Source organism: Lissotriton vulgaris, chromosome 2_1 (genome assembly GCF_964263255.1).
Source record: "Lissotriton vulgaris chromosome 2_1, aLisVul1.2, whole genome shotgun sequence".
Taxonomy (NCBI): Eukaryota; Metazoa; Chordata; class Amphibia; order Caudata; family Salamandridae; genus Lissotriton; species Lissotriton vulgaris.
This window is the reverse complement of record NC_141687.1, coordinates 1409901493-1409923168: the sequence shown is the minus strand read 5'-3', so window position 1 is coordinate 1409923168 and position 21676 is coordinate 1409901493. Positions and strand designations below refer to the sequence as shown.

General features: G+C 42.0%; 1 protein-coding gene across 2 annotated transcripts in view; it reads right to left on the bottom strand.

The window, feature by feature from the left end:
* ALG9 (ALG9 alpha-1,2-mannosyltransferase) overlaps positions 1-21676 on the bottom strand; it is an 810763-nt gene that overhangs the window by 564020 nt on the left and 225067 nt on the right. For both annotated transcript variants that reach the window (XM_086957174.1, XM_086957175.1), the window contains one exon: positions 12371-12493. In XM_086957174.1, coding sequence (XP_086813300.1) covers positions 12371-12493 — 123 coding nt within the window. The remainder of the gene's footprint in view (positions 1-12370; positions 12494-21676) is intronic.

Sequence of the window (21676 nt, the reverse complement as noted above, 5' to 3'; positions counted from 1 at the left end):
TTAACAGAAGAATTTTGTTCAACCCGAATGAATGATTTGCATCCCAGACCCAGATTGACACAATATGAGGCGTTAGAGGAATGGGAAATAGAAGCTTTTGACCGGGACAGACCAAGAATTGACAAAGGGTTAAGTAAGTTTTACCCACAGGTTAAAAGAGATACCAAAGAAAAAAGAATGAAAGAATGGAGACAGAATATGCTAATGGAAGGACTGTACCCAGTCCTAACAGTAGAAGAGCCTGTAGGAGGTAAACGGACGGAGAAAACTAGACATTTAATGACTACTGGTGATTCCGATGATAATCACCTAGAGGATTTATTAATGAAAAATCCACCACCGTACAGTGAAGAAATGAGAATAGTAAACCCAAAAAATCAGTTCTTTAGGCCTCCCTGTAATGAGGGGTCGAGTACATCTGATCCGACTGTTCCGTTCTATAGGCCTTCCAGTAATGAGGGGTCAAGCACTTCAAATCAGACTGCTCCGTTCTTTAATCCACCTTTAGTTCCGCAAGTGATTCACGAGACCTCCCTTGACAGGATATTACAAGAAAGAGAAAAGGAAGCTTTAAATAAACCGAGAATCAAATTAATTCAGAAAATATCCCAGTTAAAGACAAGTCCTGAGGCTTTGCCAATTCCAGTAACCATTGGCCCAGTTGTTCCATTGTACGGAGATAAACAAGTTAGTCCAAAAGCTCCAGTTGTAACGACATCAGTAGTACAGCCAAGAAAAGAAACCCTGATAGTAGATGATCAGGCAAGCGAATGTGAATCAGTGATTTCCTTAATGGATTTACCAATACGAGAGCCTGAAAGTGGTTCCATGAGAAAACCCACACCTGTACCCGCAAGGGAAGTACAGATAGAGACTTCATCAGGTACGAGAAGTGCCACAGTAGTGACTCCTGAAGAAATAGAGAGATGGGCCCGAGAAATAGAGAGACCAAAACCGCAGCCCAAGCCATTAGACATATTTAAATTAAGAATTGAAATAGAAGAATTGATGAATGGAAATGTGGGACTGGAAAGATTGAATACCCTTAGTGAAGACGAATTGCAGTTTGTCTGTAAAAGCATCACTAGAAATACAAGGGTGTTCTACGAAAAATGAATGGATATGGCAGCTAGCATGGGTATTGACATTGGTAAATCTAAAGTGTTGCAGAAACCCTATTGAGTAGAATTTTCTGACAAAGATTTAGAAAACATGAATGGACTGGACCCGAATAGATAGAACTACTCAGAATCGCGATCAAAACGTACAGTGGGTCAGATGATATTGAAATGAAGGATATGACTCACTTCATTTACCGATTTGTGTTAGGGTTAAGGCCTAAAATCTCACAGTGGATCAAAGACAATAAAATTTGTTGGCAAGCTAAGCCCATTGATGAGGTCCTGAAATATGCAAAGTATTGTGAAGATGAGCAAGAAAATAAGAAAAAGGAATTGAAAGAAAAAGTCATGTGGGCACAAGTAAAATTAGCAGAGCACCAGGTACAGCAGTTAAGCAAAATGACAAACACTCAGAATCAGAGCCCTGGGGGTGGAGGAAAACCAAGGGTAAAAATGAGTAGAGAAGAGGCCAGGAAGACATTTCCCTGCCACGGATGCGGAAAGATGGGGCACTGGCGGGACGAGTGTAAGGCTGTGCAGAATGATAATGTGCAAATTAATGATTTAAATCCACAGGCGCAGAATGAGGGACCACGGAAGACACAGCAACAGGTAAAACAGAATCAGTTGCCTCGTACACCTAGGCCAAACTATAGGAGCAAAGCACAACAGGGTGAAGAAGCCAAAGTTTGGGAAGGAAGGGAGGATAGAAATGCAGCAACTTCGCAATTTCTGTTAAATGATACATTCCTCTGTGACGAACCTTACTGACGGTGCCTGAGGGGGGAGGACGAGGAGTGCGTGCTTGGCGCCTCCTTGCCGGTGGACCAGTCAGGGCCATACATTGAAGGAAAGGTTGAAGGAAATGACGTCACGTTTCTGTTGGACACTGGTGCTACCCGTTCTACTGTAAGAACAGCAGACGTTCCAAACCTACCCCTCTCGGGAGAAGCGATCGAAGTAGTGGGCGTTTCGAATAAATTAATTAGTACCCCAGTTACAGAACCCATGGAAATTAAAATAGGGAATTTCAAAGAGATGCATAGATTTGTTGTTTGTGATTCAAGTCCTGTGAACCTACTAGGACAAGATTTGCTGTGCAAAATGAACTGTACCATCTTTTGCACTCCAAATGGCGTCGAAATTCATACCCCAGATGAAGACGGAATCTACAAATTAATGCTAATAAGACCTGACTCAGAAATTAAAAGACTGACAATACAAAACTTACCTGAAGAGCTCCAACAGACAGTGAAACCAGAGGTATGGGATTTTACTGGAAAAGATGTAGGATTAATGGCAAATGTTGACCCAATTAAAATTTCCATAAAAGAAGATGCAGTTTACCCAAATACTCGACAGTATAAAATGAGTGCAGAAGTAAAAGCAGGGGTTGCTATTGAAATAAAAAGGCTGCTGAAAGCAGATATCATACAAGAAGTGTTGAGCAGTCCTTGTAATTCGCCCATAATTGGAATAAAGAAACCAAGTGGTAAATACAGGGTAGTACAGGACCAGCGCAAGGTTAATAAAATTGTTGTTCCTTGCTGTCCTATTGTGCCAAACCCTGCAGTGATCTTGTACCAAATACCATGGAATGCAGGATGGTTTACTGTCATCGACCTATACCATGCATTCTTTTCGATTCCATTGCATCCAGACAGCAAATTTATTTTCTCATTTGAATTGGACAGTCATGTTTATGTCTGGAATCGTGTTCCTCAGGGGTACACAGAGAGTCCTTCGATTTTCAATCAAATTCTGAAAAAATGCCTTGAAACCCTGGTATTGCATGGAGAATCAGTCCTGGTGCAATATATAGACAACCTTTTGGTGGCGTATAAAAGTAGGAGAGACTGTGTCATTGACACCATTGCCTTACTGAACCATTTAGGTGAAGGGCGACATAAAGTGTCACCAGACAAATTACAGTTCTGTACCTCTTCAGTAAAATATCTGGGGCACCAGATAGAGAGAGGTATCAGGAAGGTCACCACAGAAAGGATTAGAATAATTCGAAACATGGAGCTGCCCAATACCCAGAAAGAAATCAGAATGTTTCCTGGAGTTGTAGGATACTGTAGACAGTGGATTGTGGGATTTGCAGTCCTAGCAAGACCATTGATAAAAATGACAAAGAAAGGAGCAAAAGACCCAGTGGAGTGGGATGATGAAAGCATGTCAGCATTTACGACATTACGGGAATGTCTGTGTACAGCTCCCGCATTAGAAATGCCTGATTACTCGAAAAAGTTTGCACTGTTTTGTGACACAAGAGACAATTGTGCACTTTCAGTCCTGACCCAAATTCATGGTTTAACCAGACGTCCTGTAGCATATTTTTCCTCTACTTTGGATCCAGTGGCTGCTGGATTACCTGGATGTCTGAAAGCAGTAGCTGCAATTTGCATGAGTCTTGAACAAAGTGAATCCATTTTTATGGGACATCCTGTAACTGTGTATGTTCCGCATGCAGTTGTAATTTTGTTGACTAGAACCAAAACTCAGTATCTCACACTTAGTCGGCTGACTAAGTATGAGAGAATTCTTGTAGGTGCAGGAAATGTAACCATTGCCCGGTGTAATATTTTGAATCCAGCTACCCTACTACCAAATTCATTCACAGCAGAAGTGAAAGGAGATGTTGAGCATGACTGCCTTGATCTGACTGAGTATAGCACTGAACCACGCCCAGACATAAAAGAAATGCCCCTAACTGACGAAGATTACGAGCTGTTTGTAGATGGCTCATGCATGAGACATGAGGACGGAGGCTTAAGTGGTGCCTATGCAGTAGGCACTTTAGGAGGTCCAGTGGAAGCATCCTATTAACATAGAGTTAAGTCTACACAAATAGCCGAATTGGTTGCATTGAAAAAAAGCCTGTAAATTTGGGAGGAACATGAAAATAACCATATATACTGATAGCCAGTATGGTTATGGGGCTGTGCATGACTTTGGCCAATTGTGGCTACAAAGAGAGTTTCTGACTTCTTCAGGTACTCCTATCAGAAATGGAAATTTTGTGCAAGAGTTACTGGAAGCAATCCAGTTACCATAAGAATTGGCAGTGGTCAAGTGTGCTGCTCAAAAATCTGGCGATGACAAAGTGACAGCAGGTAATCGATATGCTGATCAACTGGCCCAACATTGTGCAAAGTACAAAATGGCGATAAATAAAAAGATGGGGGTAAGCGGAAACAGCTGCCAACTTCTGGTGCTTGAAGGAAAAAAAACATGGGAAGAAGTGAGAGATTTGCAGAATGCAGCAGAACCAAAAGAAAAGGAAAGATGGAGAAAATTTGGTTGTCAGAGAAGGAATGAGGATGGTGTCATTGTTTACCTTGATGAATGCCGGTGTTGCCAGACTGCTTGCTTGCTCCTATGGCCAGATTGATACATGGAGACACACATTTAGGAAGAGACGCCATGATACGCATCTTCAGGCAAACATGGTTCCATTCGAAATTCAGGAACATAGCAGAGGCACTCTGCCAAAGGTGTCTAGTTTGTCAGCAATTCAATCCTGGAAAGAAAACTGTAGTTTTGCCAGGAAAGATTGAAAAGGCAGAAGGCCCATTCATACGATTACAACTTGACTTTACTCAGTTACCCCCATGTCGAGGAATCAAGTACGTCCTCGTCATTGTATGCCTATTTTCAAAATGGGTAAAGGCTTACCCTGCTCGCAGAAATGATAGCATCACTGTAGCCAAACTGTTACTTAGGGAACTGATACCAAGGTATGGTTTTCCAGTCACAGTTGAATCAGACAGAGGTGGGCATTTCCACAGCAAAGTAATAAGACAAATCTGTGAAGCATTCAAAATTACGCAGAAACTGCACTGTGCTTATCGCCCAGAGGCTTCTGGAGTGGTAGAACAATTGAATGGCACTATCAAATCAAGATTGGGAAAAATGTGTGAATCTACTCAAATGGAATGGCCAGATGCTTTGCCACTTGTTTTGATGGGACTCAGAAGTATTCCAGACCGGAACACAGGCTTGAGTCCACGTGAGATATTGATGGGAAGAGCAATGCGGCAAGCATGGGTGCCAGGATACAAACTGATAAGCATATCTGATGATTTGGTACTGGAATACTGCAAGCAACTGGGTGACCAAGTGCGTTCTATCACTCACCAGATTGGGGAAGACGCCGTCGCCAGGCCAACAACTCCAGCACATGACTTGAACCCAGGTGATTGGGTCGTTATAAAGAAACATACTCGGAAGAGTTGCCTTGCGCCGAAGTGGGGAAAACCAAGACAAGTAATCCTGGTTACCACAACAGCAGTAAAGTGTGCAGGTATGCCACGGTGGATCCATGCCAGCCATATGAAGAAAGTGACTGAACCTGAAGAAACTGAGGCTGAAGGTTGTGCAGCTGAGGGGTCGCCTGAAATTGGTCCTGAAGTAGCTGAAGAAGAACAACCGAGCTCCAGTCAAGATGATTGGGTCCCAGTAATCGACCTGACTCTCGATCCAATAAGAACAAGAAGACAAACCTACTTAGATAGAGAGTGGGATAGTGAGGACGAGACAGGAATAGAAGAAGACGATCAGATTATCGAAATCCAAATCAAATCTGATGGTGGGAAAGAACAGATTATTGACACTCCTCCAAGAACTCCAGAGCCTGAAAAGGGACAGATAGAAATTAGAGCAGAAGTTCAAGCAGAAGAAAATCAAAAGTTCGAAGTGCTTGAACAGGATCAGATAGAATTAGATAAATGTGTTAGGGAAGAAGAAATTGAAACAAAACAAAGCCAAATCCAGCATATGCCTGAACAAGGCCAGCTTAGTGACCAGGCAGAAGAAGCTGAAATAAGACCTGGAACTAGTCAGACAGGAAGGGAAAAAGAAGAAAATGAAATAGAAGTGCCACAACTAAATGAAAATAAAAGATCACTTGAAGAAAACCAGATTACAGTGCCAGTTAAAAGATTCAGAAAAGGAGATAAAGTACCGAGATTTGTCAAGAGACAGAGACTAAGAATAAAGACTATCGAGGAAGAACTTGAACAAGAAAATCAAGACTCTAGTAAAACTGATCAGTCTGTGATAAAGCCTAAAAGAAGAAGTGCCCGAATAAAAAGACTAAATAACAAGTATCAAAGTCCTGAATGGACTTATCTGGTGTTGGAAGACTTTGAAAACCTTGAAATAAGTGACGAAAGTGATGAAGAATTAATTGCTGACCAGACTGACGAAGAAGTGAAACCAACCTGAAAGTTGCCCTGTGTAAGCAACCTGTGCAAAGTTACAAAGAGGGGTTGAAGCTTCCTTTGAGCCATAATGTCTGATTCCTCTGTGAATGGAAGACCAAGACGAAATTGTTGTAAAACATGCTGCAAAGTATGTTTATGTAGTGTAGCATTAGTACTTATATTATGGATAGGACTAACAATTACTATTCCTTACATGATGAGGTAAGATACTAATTTGTACCCTACTAAATCAGTGACAAAGGATTCAGAGAGCTGCAAACGAAAGATACACCACAAAGAATAGAGACACAAGAGAAAGCACTTAGCCTTAGACAAACTAGAACGGACTTAGATGCACCAGAGGAGGAAGGACTGCATTATCATAGAATCAAGAACAGAACTCATTTAAATGTATTTGCAAACCTTTTGGTACATTACGTAGAAGCAATGGAGATAGAAGACTGTTATGTCTGTATGAAGCTACCTACTTCAGTAGCTGAGGGTGTGACCTACCATCACTTGAGACTAACATATGGAATTTCCTGTAGTATTTTAGCAAGTTTATTCTATAAGAGAGGACCTTTACAGTATTATTACTCTTATTACTCTAATTCATATTTTCTGAACTTCCTATACGTGGAAATCTGAATCCTGTACATACTAAGAGTGATGTAACACGTTATATGGGAATATTTTCTAACTATAGGTACAATAGATTTAGGTGAAGCACATAGAGATAATTTGACATGTTCATTACATGAACAAGAGAAAATGTTTCTAAATATGGCAGAGAAAAGAAGAGAAAGTTTCCAAAGAAAAGCGAATGACAACAGGCAGAAAACTCCTAAATGGGCTGAAACTATAGGGAGCACCTCAAATGGTGGAGCTAATGCTGCTTTGTTGCTGGATTTTGAAAAGAAGGGGAAACTTTGTCTTCACAGAGAAAAGACTAGTTATTATAATAACATATTCATTGGTTCCAGTGAATGCGAACACAATTACAAGGTAATTGGAGGTTGGGGTTTCAAAACTGGGTCAGAACCTGTGTTTCCCGGAATTTATTACATATTGGGAAACAAGGCTTATTTCAAATGGCCAGATCATTGGTTTGGAAGCTGTTATTTTGGTATTGTCTTCCCAAAGATATACCATGTAAATAAAGTCGCTGGAAGCAATGAAAACGCTAATGGATTGATACGTAATAAAAGAGAAAGTGTGGGAGAAATAATAGGTGATATATTTAGTGCATTGATACCAACAGTGGGAGTGGCTCTGAATAAACACAGAATTTGCAAATTGTCAACAGTAGTAGATCGGTTATCAACTGACACTGCGGGAGGTTTCCTGATGGTCAATACCAAATTGGTTGCGATTAGATCTATGGTTTTACAAAATCGACTTGCTCTTGACACCCTATTGGCAAAAGAGGGCAGAGTCTGTAGAATGTTGAAAGCGCAACATTGTTGCACGTATATTCCAGACAAAAGTGTTGAAATTAAGAAGAATGTGAGAAACATAACTAATTTGGAAAAGGAACTCAAACCACTGGAGGTTGATAGTGCCTGGAAGAGACTTACTGATGGTCTCTCCTCTGTAGGTAGTTGGTTTTCTAATCTAGGTAAAAGTCTTGTGAGTAAAATACTGATGCCAATAGCGGGAATAGGTTTATTAGTGTTCACTATAATAATTTGCTGCAAATGTCGAAAGCACAAAAAGAAATATACTGTCAATAAGAGAGGAATAAAAAGAAATGTTGAAGAACTCGAAATAGAAGAAATGAATAACCAAATTTATAAAAGAGTGAAAAATTCTCATCCTAATAAAGATGCGGAGAAAAAGCTGAATAGAAAGTTTGAAGAGATTGAAATGGGTGAATTGTGAAAAGTTGGCATCTGGTTCCATTAATAGTGATGATAGTAAATATCATCAAAGAGGGGATTGATGGAGCAAGGATTCGCACGTTAAGCGACTTGCTTGTATCATGAACCTCAAATAACGTTAATAAAATAACCAACATGTTCGTTTTACTAATTTTGCACATTATTCATTATACGGGGTGTCCAAGAAGGCTTGCTTATGTGTTAATTAATCTTAAGAACACTTGCTCTATAAAATGGCCACTGCTACGCGGGAATTTAGACTGCGCATGCGTCGGTCATAACCATATGACGTGACGTATTCAACGTCTTGGAGGGAAAATAATTGTGCATGTACAATGAAGCTAATATGACTGCTCTGTGTTCTTGCATGCTTTAAGCTTGCATTGACGCTTTCACAAAGCTGTCTGTTCTGCATAAACAATAATGCTATAGTTTATATTACAGTAATGGGTGTAGTATAATGATTCATGGTATACAGTGTAATTGTTTTTTCCTAAATTTCATCCTTCTCTTTCCCCTTCCTGAAATAACTGCAAAGTTTTGATTACACATGTTCCTTATTTTCCCGTCCCTTTGTAAAAGAGATATTCATGTATTACTGATCTTAGCATATTCCACTTTTCAGCCACCTTTAGTCAATGTAACTCATTTCTATTCTAGTATATGTTCCTTATCTTACCCTCCTAATAGGAGATAAGCTGAATTAATAGCATGTTCCAAATCTTAACTTCCCTGTAGTAATAAGTTCTTCTTTAACTGCTATTAAAAGTCTTTTTGGATTTAGCATGTTCCCTTTCTTTACCCTCCTTTAATCAATGTTGCGAAAGATTGTTATCTAAATATAGTATGTTCCTTGTTCTTACCTTCCTTTTATTCAAATTTTATTAAATGCTTAGCATAATCTATCTTTTGCACAGTTATACGTTACTTATGCTTTTGATTATAGATAGTTTGTTTTGCTTTAATTTGATGCTCATGACATATGATGATGAAGATTAGATAACGTTTTGAACCTACCCAGAGTCTGTGGTTATTTCATTATTCAATAAATGTTATAAGTGTTCTTGAATACCTAGATTAATACTCAACTTCCTGATCCTAGGTGATTAGGTTCCTAGTATCTACACTGCTACGTTATAGATATAGGAATAAGTAGTATAGAGAATCTCAAGATATATTGATAGTAGAGCGTGAGTTACCCAAGGTGAATGTTACGGTGTATCAAAATATTATGGGCCCAGGTGAGTATTTAGTAAAAATATCCTAGCCGGGTGACGTGCGCTCTGTCAACGGGACATATACACTGAGAGGCACAGTTTGGTTCATCTTTTTTGCGACTTCATTCTTCTTGTTCACATCGTTTATCTATTACACATTAGATCACAGGGCATTCTTCCTGCTAGGTTCTTTCAGTATTAGTATACAGCTTTTTTCACACATTCTCGTGTTATATTTATGCAGTTTTTATCCTTTTGAGAACTATGTTTTTGACCTGGTCATACTTAATTTTTGGCCATCGCCCATTGTTCGTTGTTTTTACTACAGGAATATAGTGGTACTGTAAACATAGAAATATGTACTATAACTCAGGCTTATTCCTCATAAATACTTTCTGGAACTGTATTCTAGCCCTCACATCATCTTACTCCGACATCTTATAAGCACATCATCATTATCTTCTTTGCCACATGTTTTTTATCGTCCACGTCAAGATGGCTGTGCATAACAGACACGTACAGTCCTATTTCTAATTCTTTCCTTGCTCCGACGATTTGACTTCCGGCAGAAGCCGCGGTAAACATTAAACACAGGAATCGAGGTGCTGACCATCTTTACACCACAGTGCATCTTCCTGTGAGCGACGTTAGAGACTACATCTTTAATGTAGTCAATGAGCAAGTCGATGTTACTCTTACAGTTCGCATTTCATTCAGAACTTTTCCGTCATATTTGGGACCACTAGCAAGCTTGAAAAACCATTCCTACTTCTTAGAGGTAAATGCTTGATTAATGCATTGGTCTACATTATTTCCGCAGTCTCAACCTGATAGTTTTAGTTGAAACACTTTCGGTTTGTTTTCCGCTTCCATTTCCATTACGGTGTTCCACCAAGAATTGTCATTTTTCTATTATCAGGTGAGCGTCCACAGACATATCCTCATCTTTTCTTTACTACATGGCAGGGACAGAAGATCATATTGGCTTTTTTCTTTATACAGGGCAAGTTTCACGAGTATTGAGTTGTATAACAGCAGTCAAATTTCAACTACAAGGTATTTTACAAAGTACTAGGATTCCTTTTAGTTTAATTTGGACACCGGGTGTCTATACACGTAATCTATCACCATTCTTTGTGACTTCTCAAGTAACTTTTTTCCACACTAAGGAACCGAATTACTAACATTCTTTGTAAACTAGCTGGGCAGGTAATGGTGTTTAGCACTACTGGACATACAAGAGTTTCACGAGTCGGCATACAGACTGAGAAACACGGTTCACTGGGCAATGTTGCTTTTGTGTAATTATTGATCTTTGCTGATAAGCTTATAAGAGTATTTTTTCCTTTATAGGTTGGCCCCTGAGGAAGGGACTGCAACGTCCTAAAATGCATCCGGCATTCATAAGATTGTTGTGCGATAATCACAATGCATAGTGGAGAAGTGTGGCTCACTGGTTAGAGGAGGCAGACCTGGAAGCAGAAGTCAGCCCGGGACCAGGGTTCAATTCCTGGCTCGGCGGGGTCTTGAGTCCTCAAATGTCCATGGACTCGACAATTCTCGCTCCGGTGCCTACTCGATTCACGGGTTCACACTCTGCGACTCTGGGCAATAGCTTCCTTAATCTCCACAACGGCCCCTCGCGGCGGGATGCCTGGCTTTCACCTTGCGGATACCCTACCGGGGTTATCTCACTGGGGAATACCAGGACGGGTTCCCTAAGCAAGCGCTTAGAGACAGGTTGGTGATTTGCGCTATATAAATTCCTGTACATTTACATTTACATTTAGTAAAGTTCACAGTAGTATTGTTAATACAGCAATTGCAAATCGAACAATGATCATGTAAAGTTCATGTTTTTGTTATGTTTATGATGATGTCAAAGATAAGTCAAATAATAATTTGATTTTTGTACACATGGTTTAGCGTTAAGCATCATTATTATCATTTTGAGAAGGTAACGTTAGTACTCAAAAGTCAGGGTTTGTTAATAACCCAGTGAACAGTGCACAGTGCATACAAGCCTCCAAACTTGTAATTCTTTTCTCTTGACCAGACACTTGGCCAGACAGCTAGTGTAGCGCTGTAGCACCTCTTGGTAACCAGTTTGAATTTCAATTTCACTACAGTGAATAGATACTTATAAATTGGTGTGCTCCTCCAACCCTTTATCTTTACTGCTTCTTTTTATGACATCTCTTAAACTAATGAGGATATACCTTTCCCTCTGAGCTACAGGGGAACACCCTCTCCTTAGTTTAATTCTGTGAACAAAACATCTGAGGTACCTTATATTTTCACTGAACACTGTCCGGAACTCTGCGTTCTCCCATTCTTCTCTGAAAGTCATCTCCCAGTTGAACCTATGATATGTTAATTGGGTCCATTCTGACACTTATTCTCTTTTGATGGTATGACTCCCACGACTCTCCTCCTTCCTTGTTTACATAAATACTCCTCCCTATTTTTCTTTCTCTGAAACTTAATTTTCCAAAATAATCCACACATCAATGGTATATCCTCTGTAATTCTAAGGCACATTGGTCTACTCCCTTAATTCTACTTTGCATTTATAACTGTTATATATATCATAACGCTTTTTGGAAATGCTGGGTCCATCATCATTATTATAGTAACTTAGTACGTAGAAAATTCATCCTTGAAATGTCGTCCTCTCCTCCACCTCTGGATGGAACACCATGCAGGCCTCTATTTCAGGGTTGCCTCATTCAATGTCATGGTCGGTCAATCTTGTTTGTAGAGTTGGTAAGCCAATCACGAGAGCCATAATCTTCCCAGCCTTCCCAAATAATGTCATTCACAATAAAAGTTCCTTTCCATCGATTCAGAAATACAGCACTTCCAATATTTTCCAATGAGACCAAATAAATACACCTTTTAATCATTTGAATGACAAAATGTAATTAAACATATATACTTACCATTAAATCTCTGTAGTAGACACTCCATAAGAGATGCTAGGGGTAGGGCAAACAGTGCTAACACAAACACCATGTTAAAATTCAGGAAACCGTTGACAAAATAGAATGGCCATGGCTCTGTTCCTAGTGTGTGAGAGTGAAAGAAGATTAATCAAATGGGCTTTGATGTTTGAACCACACAGAACAATTGTAAAATATAGAGAAAATGCATTGTGTTAATTATATTTACTACTGTAAATGTCCATTAAACCTAAGGGAAATACAGCAGGGAGTAGGAAATATCAATCAATTTGGTATACTGTTACTGCCATAAAGAGCTACTTTATTCTTATTTTTTTAGTCTTGACAAACAGTTGACTGGAAAGGAAGAGAACCATGCTTACAAGGTTACCAAAAATGATGGTTGCTTAAAAGTTTTTTGCACCGACATAAAAACATATGTACCTTTGCAACACTGATCTAATTCAACCCTATGCTTGCTGTGACCAAAATAAATTGGTGATCTATACAGCAATCAACGTGTAAAGAGTTGGTAAAGTGAGTTCCCTGTCTGATAGGTATGTGACCAACAACTTAACAAAAATCTGCCGAGATATAACGCTGTAGCTGTGTTGATGATCTTGGAGTCTGCAGTCCTGGGTTGTATTGCCAGCTTGTCAAAGTCAAATTATTGTGAGATTCTTGATACATCTCTTTATCTCACTATGGGTCTTCGGATATCCGACCGCTGTTGCAGAGGTCAGGAGATCGCCCGACAAGCAGCCAGCAGTCCGATCACCCAATTACAATATGACTGTGGTGGCGGTCAGAAAGTGCTAATTCACACTGTGGCTTGTGCTGCGGCCCAGGAAAAGGGCTGCAGCCCAGGCCGCAGCATAAATGAGCACTTTGTGCACATCCATGCACTGTGTGCTATGCACCATCTGGTGCATGGCACACAGTATATGGATGTGCATGAGGGGCATCACATGTGCCCCCTGGTCAACTTTTGAGTGGCCCACGAGTGAAAAGGGCCCTGTTTGGGGCCCCCAAAGTCCCTTTCCGATGGCCTTTTCATGACGGTCGGACCTCCATGAAGCGGCTGTCGGAAAGGGACAACGTAATCTCAACAGCGGCGCTTGCCATGGCATCGCCTCTTGTCTGGAGTACGATTCCAGCAGCGCCCCGTCGGGATCAGATGATCATGTTGGAGGCAGAGGTCTCCCCCCCTCTGCTGCGGTCTGATCACTTGCAATGTATCAGGCCCTACGTCTCCAACAGTAAAATGCATGCAACATAAATTATATGCAAAACTTTGGAGAAGGAATGGTTTAGTATACCGCCAGGTCTTGTCAATGTAATCACTGTATGTGTCATGTCAGACTAGAAGTAGAACTGCATGACAATAAAAGAAACCACTGATAAGAGCAGTATTGGCAGAAGAACAGCCACACAGGTGTTATTGAACCTAGTCACCAAGTACAGCACTCAACTTCTCTATAGCCTTACTGCACCAAGACTATATTTAATAAATCCTGTACAAAACGTGATTGCTCAAGGAGTCCCCCAAAACATTTTCGTAGAATGTTCAATAAGGTGATGCTGAGGTGTTTTCTTGAGAACAGTATCCCCATGTAAAATATAGTCCTTCAAACATCCAATAAAGTAGGAGCCATGACATTTTGTTTCCAACCAAATTTTTCTTTTATTCAATCATTCAGTAATACTCCAACATCAGCCCAACCAACGCGTTTCATCCCTAAAATGGTGGAAAGCAACTTTGATGAAATCCAACAACTCTCCATAGCCAACGCCAACTTTACTACAGGTATATAATTCAACAGACACCAACTTTACGATTATGAGGTCTATCCTAAGAACTTATCTTGAATCTCCTCACAGACTGAATTCTGATCTGTCCATAAAGGATGCAATATCAGAACACTATGACCCACTTCCCTTTTATAAAAGGCTATCCTCTTTCACTCACTACAATTCACAAATTCCTACTTATTGTGGTCAATGACTAATGAACAAGCCTCCACAATACTAAAAAGTTCGAACTTGAAACACTCATTCAGATTTTCCAAGACTCCTTCCGTACTCACAAAGCTTTATACCCCTATATTTACTGAAGACAGTTGTGATCCGGAAGGGAAAAATTGGGGATAGGGTAATAGTAATATAAAAAAAATTAGGAGTCGTAAACATATTACTAATTCCACCTACACTTTATTCATTCCTATGCCTGTGTATGAAAATACATCTATCTTCTCATCTCTTACAGTTCTAAAGTGGAGAAGGGTGGCTCAATGAATAGAGCGGCAGACCCTGATGCATTGGTCTAGCCCGGGACCAGGGTTCAATTCCCCGCCTCGGCGGGTCGTCTTGGGCTCTAAATTTCACGGACCTGATAATTCTCGCCTCGGTGCCTATTCCAATCATGCAGTCCCACTCTGCAACTCTGGGCAATAGCTTGCTTAATCTCCACAACGGCCCCCACAACGCTAAGGATGCATGGCCTCCACCTTGGGGGTGCCCAGGAGTGGACGCCTCACAGGGAAAGCCAGGATGGGTTCCACAGCGGTATTCGTACAAGCGCCTTGAGACCCTTGCGGGTGAGTAGTGCGCTATACAAGTATCAATTTATAAAGGTCGTATATCTTCATTTAGTTCAAAACTACGTTTGTTGAACAATGTTTTGAATACATGACGAATCAGCAGATCAAATCTGACAACAACTAGTGCTGGAATACGGAAAAACTTACTCCAAGAACCCATAGGATGGAGGTTGAGGTGTGGCAGTGGAAATCAATCAATCAATCAGAACATTTATATAGCGCACTACTCACCCGGAGGGTCTCAAGGCGCTTGGGGACAGAGGGTTCGCTACTGCTCGAACAGCCAGGTCTTGAGCTGCTTCCTGAAGGCGAGGTGGTCTTGGGTCAGGCGGAGGTGGGTGGGGAGGGAGTTCCAAGTCTTGGCGGCCAGGTAGGAGAAGGACCTTCCTCCTGTGGTGGCTCTTCGGATGCGGGGGACGGCGGCGAGGGCGTGGCTGGTCGATCGAAGCTGGCGAGTGGGAGTGTAGAAGTTGAGGCGGCTGTTGAGGTATCTTGGGCCTTGGTTGTGTAGGGCTTTGTGTGCGTGGGTGAGGAGACAGAAGGTGATTCTCTTGTTGACCGGGAGCCAGTGCAGGTCTCTCAGGTGTCCGGAGATGTGGCTGTGTCGGGGGATGTCGAGGATGAGTCTTGCTGAGGCGTTCTGGATCCGCTGGAGTCTCTTCTGGAGTTTGGCAGTGGTTCCGGCGTAGAGGGAGTTGCCGTACTCCAGTCGGCTGGTGACGAGGGTCTGGGTGACCGTCTTCCTGGTCTCGGTGGGGATCCACCGGAAGATCTTACGTAGTATGCGCAGGATGTTGAAGCAAGACGAGGAGACGCCGTTGACTTGTCTGGTCATGGAGAGGGAGGAGTCCAGGATGAAGCCCAGGTTGCGTGCGTGGTCTGTTGGTTTGGGTGCGCTGCCCAGGGCGGTGGGCCACCAAGAGTCGTCCCAGGCGGAGGGCGAGGAGCCCTGGATGAGAACTTCCGTCTTGTCTGAGTTCAGTTTCAAGCGGCTGGTCATCATCCACTCGGCTACGTCTGTCATCCCTTCGTGTAGGTTGGCTCTGGCGGTGGCGGGGTCGTTGGTGAGGGAGAGGATCAGCTGGGTGTCGTCGGCGTAGGAGATGATGTTGAGGTTGTGTTGGCGTGCGATGGCCGCAAGGGGGCTCATGTAGCCATTGAAGAGGGTGGGGCTGAGCGAGGAGCCTTGCGGAACTCCGCAGATGACTTTGGTGGCTTCTGATCTGAACGGGGGGAGGCTGACTCTGTGTCCTTCCGGCGAGGAAGGAGATGATCCATTCTAGTGCCTTCTCCTGGATTCCGACGTTGCTGAGGCGCTGCACTAGGGTGCGGTGGCAGACAGTGTCGAATGCCGCGGAGAGGGCCGCTGTTTCTCCATTGTCGAGCAGGGCTCGGATGTCATCGGTGGCTGCGATGAGGGCGGTCTCGGTGCTGTCACAAGGGGTGGAGTCATAAAAAGCAAAGTCTAACAGTCAACCAATACATTTATTTTTCAAAAATCTGCCATAAAGAAATTAGCAACCAGGACAATTGTGATCGTAAAACTGTTGTTGCTTACTAGATTGGCCATAAAAAGGCTCTTTTTAAAATATCTTACAGGGTTAAGAAATCTGCTGCACCGTGTTTGAAATGGAAATATAGAAGTAGAGGTACTCCTGGTCCCAGACTATCTGTTTGCTACTCAGAGGAGCTGGTACTCTCCTATTAAAATAATTGGAGCAGTGATGAGAAGTGTCTGTAAATCCCTTACAAATTAAAGAAGTGCAGGTTCTGAGTACCGGCTCATTTAAAGCATTGCTGTTGCAGAGATCTTTGTGATCCCAGCAATTTTCTGGGGATTATAATAACAGCAAGATAACCATGGTGGCTAATGCAGTCCCAGGAGAGTTCTGTGTTTTGTCTGGTTACAGTTTTGACTAATAAAGTAGCATAGAGGCGCTAATATGTCTGCTGCAAAGCACAACATTCAGGTCACAGATTTGTATTTTTTGTAAATGAGTGAGTTACTGCTTATGACGCTTGGATCCTTTAATTATTTCCAGTCATTAGCTGTAATCCTAATATAGCACAGTGAGCTATGAACCAGAATCAAAGAGTTGTGTGAATAGTGCAAATCATGGATTTAGATCCTTATTGTTTTTTTTAAATAAATCTTTTGATATTCTGAGTTTGCAAGAAAGGGTTCATTTTGGTTGTGATACAGTCGTCTTAGTATAGACAACCCCAATCACTGCATTATGCTAAAAATTCTGACTTTGTGGTTCTATCGACCACACACTTTGCATATAATGTGAACAAGTGTGAACGATATTTGGCTTCTACACCTTATACCAACCCTCATTGTTTTGTAATATTTCTTCTACATTGATTTAGACACTTGCATGATTTATTGTCTCTTTCAGTGTTATGTAAAGCACTCTGACACCCTACACTGGGATAAGTAGCGCTATAAAAGAAATCCAAATAAATTGGTACATGCCTATTGTTATTTGTGTAATTACTCATACACACAGATACAACTGGCATCCTTACAATGCATACAGATCTTTTACATGGGGGAAGGCGGGGGGTGAATAAAGCAAAAACCTGCCTTCAAATCATAGTTTCTCTAAAGTACTTGTGAAGCGAAAACCTGTGTGTCTGTTTCCTTCCATTGCATTAGCTGCTCGGTGTAAGGCTCCAGATGGTTCCAAGCCTTTCAGAGCCAGCTGGAAGTAAAAAGAAGAAAGCCCCCTCGCCGCCTGCACGTTGCTGCTCCTACCGGAAAGTAGACGACATGAGGGCACTACTGAATTGTGTCCCAGTGTCGGGAAATTACACTAGGACAACTTCAACATATTTCATTCAGTTTGCCGAATCCCACATCCAGGTCAGAAATTACTACTGGAACAAGCATCAGGCGGAATTCCCCTCATTTCTTGCAATACCAAAAATGTTTTTTGGAGCACCCCAACATTCATTGTGTTGGTCTAAATTGCAACCCAGAGACTTACCTTCGCCTTAAAAATGAAGAAAAATATTAAGCATTGTGATGAACCAACTCATACCAAGGAATCCAGTCTAGATTCTATTATATAAAATAAAATATATACATTCTCGTTGCCCCACCTGCCAATTCGTCAGACAATTTTCAAATTGCCTTTGTGACCTTATTCTCAAAAACCAATACATTTGGTCAATCAAAAAAAAAAGCAAAGAGGGGGGAGGGGGTTTCTAGAAGCAGCAGTGGACAAGATGGGGCTGGGAGAAAGGTGGTTTAGGTGGGTGAAAATATTGTACACACACCCTATGGCAAAGGTCAAAACAAATGGAGTGGTGTCAGTATCGTATAACATACATAGATGTCCACTGTTGTCCACTGTCCTCGTTGTTATTTGCAATTGCAATAGAACCACTTGCCATCACCTTTAGGCAACAGAGCCACTATCTGGGCATAGGCCTAGGGGATGGTTTGCATGTAATCTCGCTTTATGTGGACAATTTACTATTATATGTGAGAGATGGTGGTTGGGGAGCAGAGCAGGCACTAGCTATTATGGACACTTATGCGACCTAGGTGGTACTTAAACTTAATTAAGCCAAGACACTTTCCTTCCCTTTAATTATTGAGGGTTTTTCCCCGGTGGACTTTCCTATGGGTCTGACATGGTCCCCACGCTCATTTAAATACCTTGGCATTCAAATATTCCATACACTGGCGGACCAGAGGGAGGGCAACTTGAACCCGGTTTTGAGGTCCCTAAAAACCTGTGTGCAGTTTTGACGTTCACTTAAGCTACCTTTGATGGCTCGCATAGCTCTTTCAAAAATTATTATGCTTCCCAGGCTACTATACTACTGTACGAACTTGTTCGTGATAGTTACGCCGGCGTGGTTCGCAGACCTAAATCAAACACTTCACGAAGTGATATGAGATGGAGGGTGGAACAGAGTATCTCTGGAGATATTACAAAGGGCACCAAAGGAGGCAGGACTATGTGCACCAGACTTCGAACTGTACTACTTGGAGCCCAACTCCAGTGGCTAACCCAGTGGGTGGATGGTAGAAATCTAGAACTGCCGGAAGAGATGGGGTAGAAAAACAGCCAAAGTTGGTTAGTGGCTAAGTTGCTGCAGCTAGCTTTGAAGGTTCCCGAATCTAACATGCTTCTACAGGTGACGCTATAGTGTTGGAAGAGATGCCACCATCGTACGAAGGCGGACCACCCCTATGCCCCTGGTATACCACTAGTGGGGATCCCATATGGAGACCCTATCACCCTACACGCAAGACCGAATGTATGATATTACAACGCATTCAGTTGTAACGCATGCCTTTACCACGCATGCGTTACAACGCGAATGCCCTTACCTTGCATATCCTTTACCACGAATATTCCCTTACCATGCATACTTTTACAACGATTTTCGTTGTAAATGTATGCATGATAAGGGCATATTCCTGCTAAAGGTCATTTCAGTCTCCTTTTTTAAAATAGTTTTTACATTGAGTACTCACACATGCTCCGCGATTTTACCGGTTAATTACAGTTCATGTTGATTCTTTTTTTCATCTCGCTTGTTGTGACGAAGTTTATCATTTTTCCAGTACTCTAGTGTAATTCCCTTCCAGTCACAAGATTGAGGCACGTAGTGACAGCCGCGCCGGGTGGCTTGCAGCCAAGACACGCTTCAAAATGCTTCAATATTCTGTCACTTTCTACGTTATGCCCACATCTTTAAATAAAATCCTTGCGCATTTAAAACACGGTGCGTTTAATTTGGGGGGGGGGGGGGGGCCCTTTGCTTTTCACACTTTTTTTTGGGGGGGGGGGGGGGGGGGGAACCCCCCCAAGCCCCCATTTTTAATGATAGCCTTTACCACACATGCCTTTACTACGTATCTCGTAGTAAAGGAATGCGTGGTAAAGGCTATTCGTGTTAACCACGCATGTGTTGTAATGCATGCGTGGTTAATGTTATGCGTGGAAACGGCCGCATTGTAGTGGCCGTTTCCCGCGCGACCTCAGTTTGCAGATTGGACAACAGCTGGGATAACCACAGTGGGAGACTGCTCCCTCATGGGGGCATTAATACCCATAGAGGACCTTATGACACAAACTGATCTCCCACATGGGCAATTTCTGACATATTATTCTCTGACCAAGACATTTGGGGACTTATGGAATAATAATTCACAGGAACAACAACAAATGCGGTACCCCAGACAATTTTAACCTTGGGGGCAGCCAGGCACTTGATTGAATGGCTGTACAGGTCGCTACTAGACACAGTTTAGAAACCATTGAACCGTACTCCTAAGAAATGGGATGAGATTACTCAGAGAACGTTGACTGACAAGGAATGGAGCAGAGTATTAGATGGGGCCAGACGGGTATCAAGAAATTCTAATTTTAAAGCGATACAGTTTAAGTAAGTGCACATGTTATACCAGTCACCTCATCTTCTGAACATTATAGGGGGCGATGCGACACAGGGTTGCCCAAGATGCGGAGTGAAGGATGTGGGCTCTGCTCACATGACCTGGGAGTGCACAAATCTGAGAGAATTCTGGGAGAAGGTATTGGACATGATAAAGAAAATACTGGCACCCACCCTGCCGAACTCCATAGAAGTTGGCCTATTAGGCTTGTTTCCCAGATCAAAAGCCGAAAAAGTAGGCAACAGATTCATGGACCTTGCATTGATCGTGGCGAGGAGACAAATAGCCCAGCACTGGAAATCAAGCGTGGACCCACATATAGAGACTTGGGAGAATAGTGTTGACACCTGGGCCAAGGAAGAACAGAGAGCATTAATACAGGAAGATGTCAGGGGGATCCGAAAGTTCCCATTGGCAGAGCTATGGACAGAGATACTGAGGCGCTGGAGACAAGACACAAACCTGATGCAGAAGACGGAGAAGGTGAGGTATTAGACCAACTAGGAAGTAATACTAGGTCAACAGGATCAGATGGGGGAGGGGGACAGGGGGGGGGCGTGGCGTGGAATTGATACAATGCATTTGTCATTGGAAACACTACATACACCATGAGACGGTCCGTACAAGTGAACAAATGTGCTCTTGTTAAAGTCATGAAAAAAATGCTAATAAATATATATTATTAAAAAAAAAAGCTGCTGCACTTAGTCCCGTTGGATACGCGAAAAACGGTGGTTCACATCTTGGTAACTTCCCAATTAGACTATGCATATAGTCTATATTTGGGCCCTCCTGCTTTCTTAACTCCAAGTCTACAGATAGTTCAAAATGCAGCAGCAAGATGTATCCTGGGAGTTCCGTATTAGCATTCTATTGCACCTTATGTGATGCAGTTACATTGGCTGTCAGTAATTATTTGCATCAAATTTAAAGCTCTTATTTTTGCTTTTAGGGAATTTTCTTGTGATGGCCCCTCTTATTTGAGAAAAAGACTCTGTCTTTACATGCAATGTAGATTGTTCAGGTCGAATAACCTTCGAATACTGCAGGTCCCAAAATCTTCCAATGCCAGATGGGAATATAGATCTTTAACGTTTCTGGCGTCCAAATTGTGAAATACTCTTCCAATTAGCCTCTGTAGTGCTCCTTATGTATATTTTTTTTAAAGAACTAGGAACTTTTCTTTTCACTAAAGACTACACTCCAACTGCACTGCGACCGCCTAATCAGTCTTGCTAGCTTTTAGCACCAGGACGATTCACGTGAAGCAGCCGTGAGCTGTAC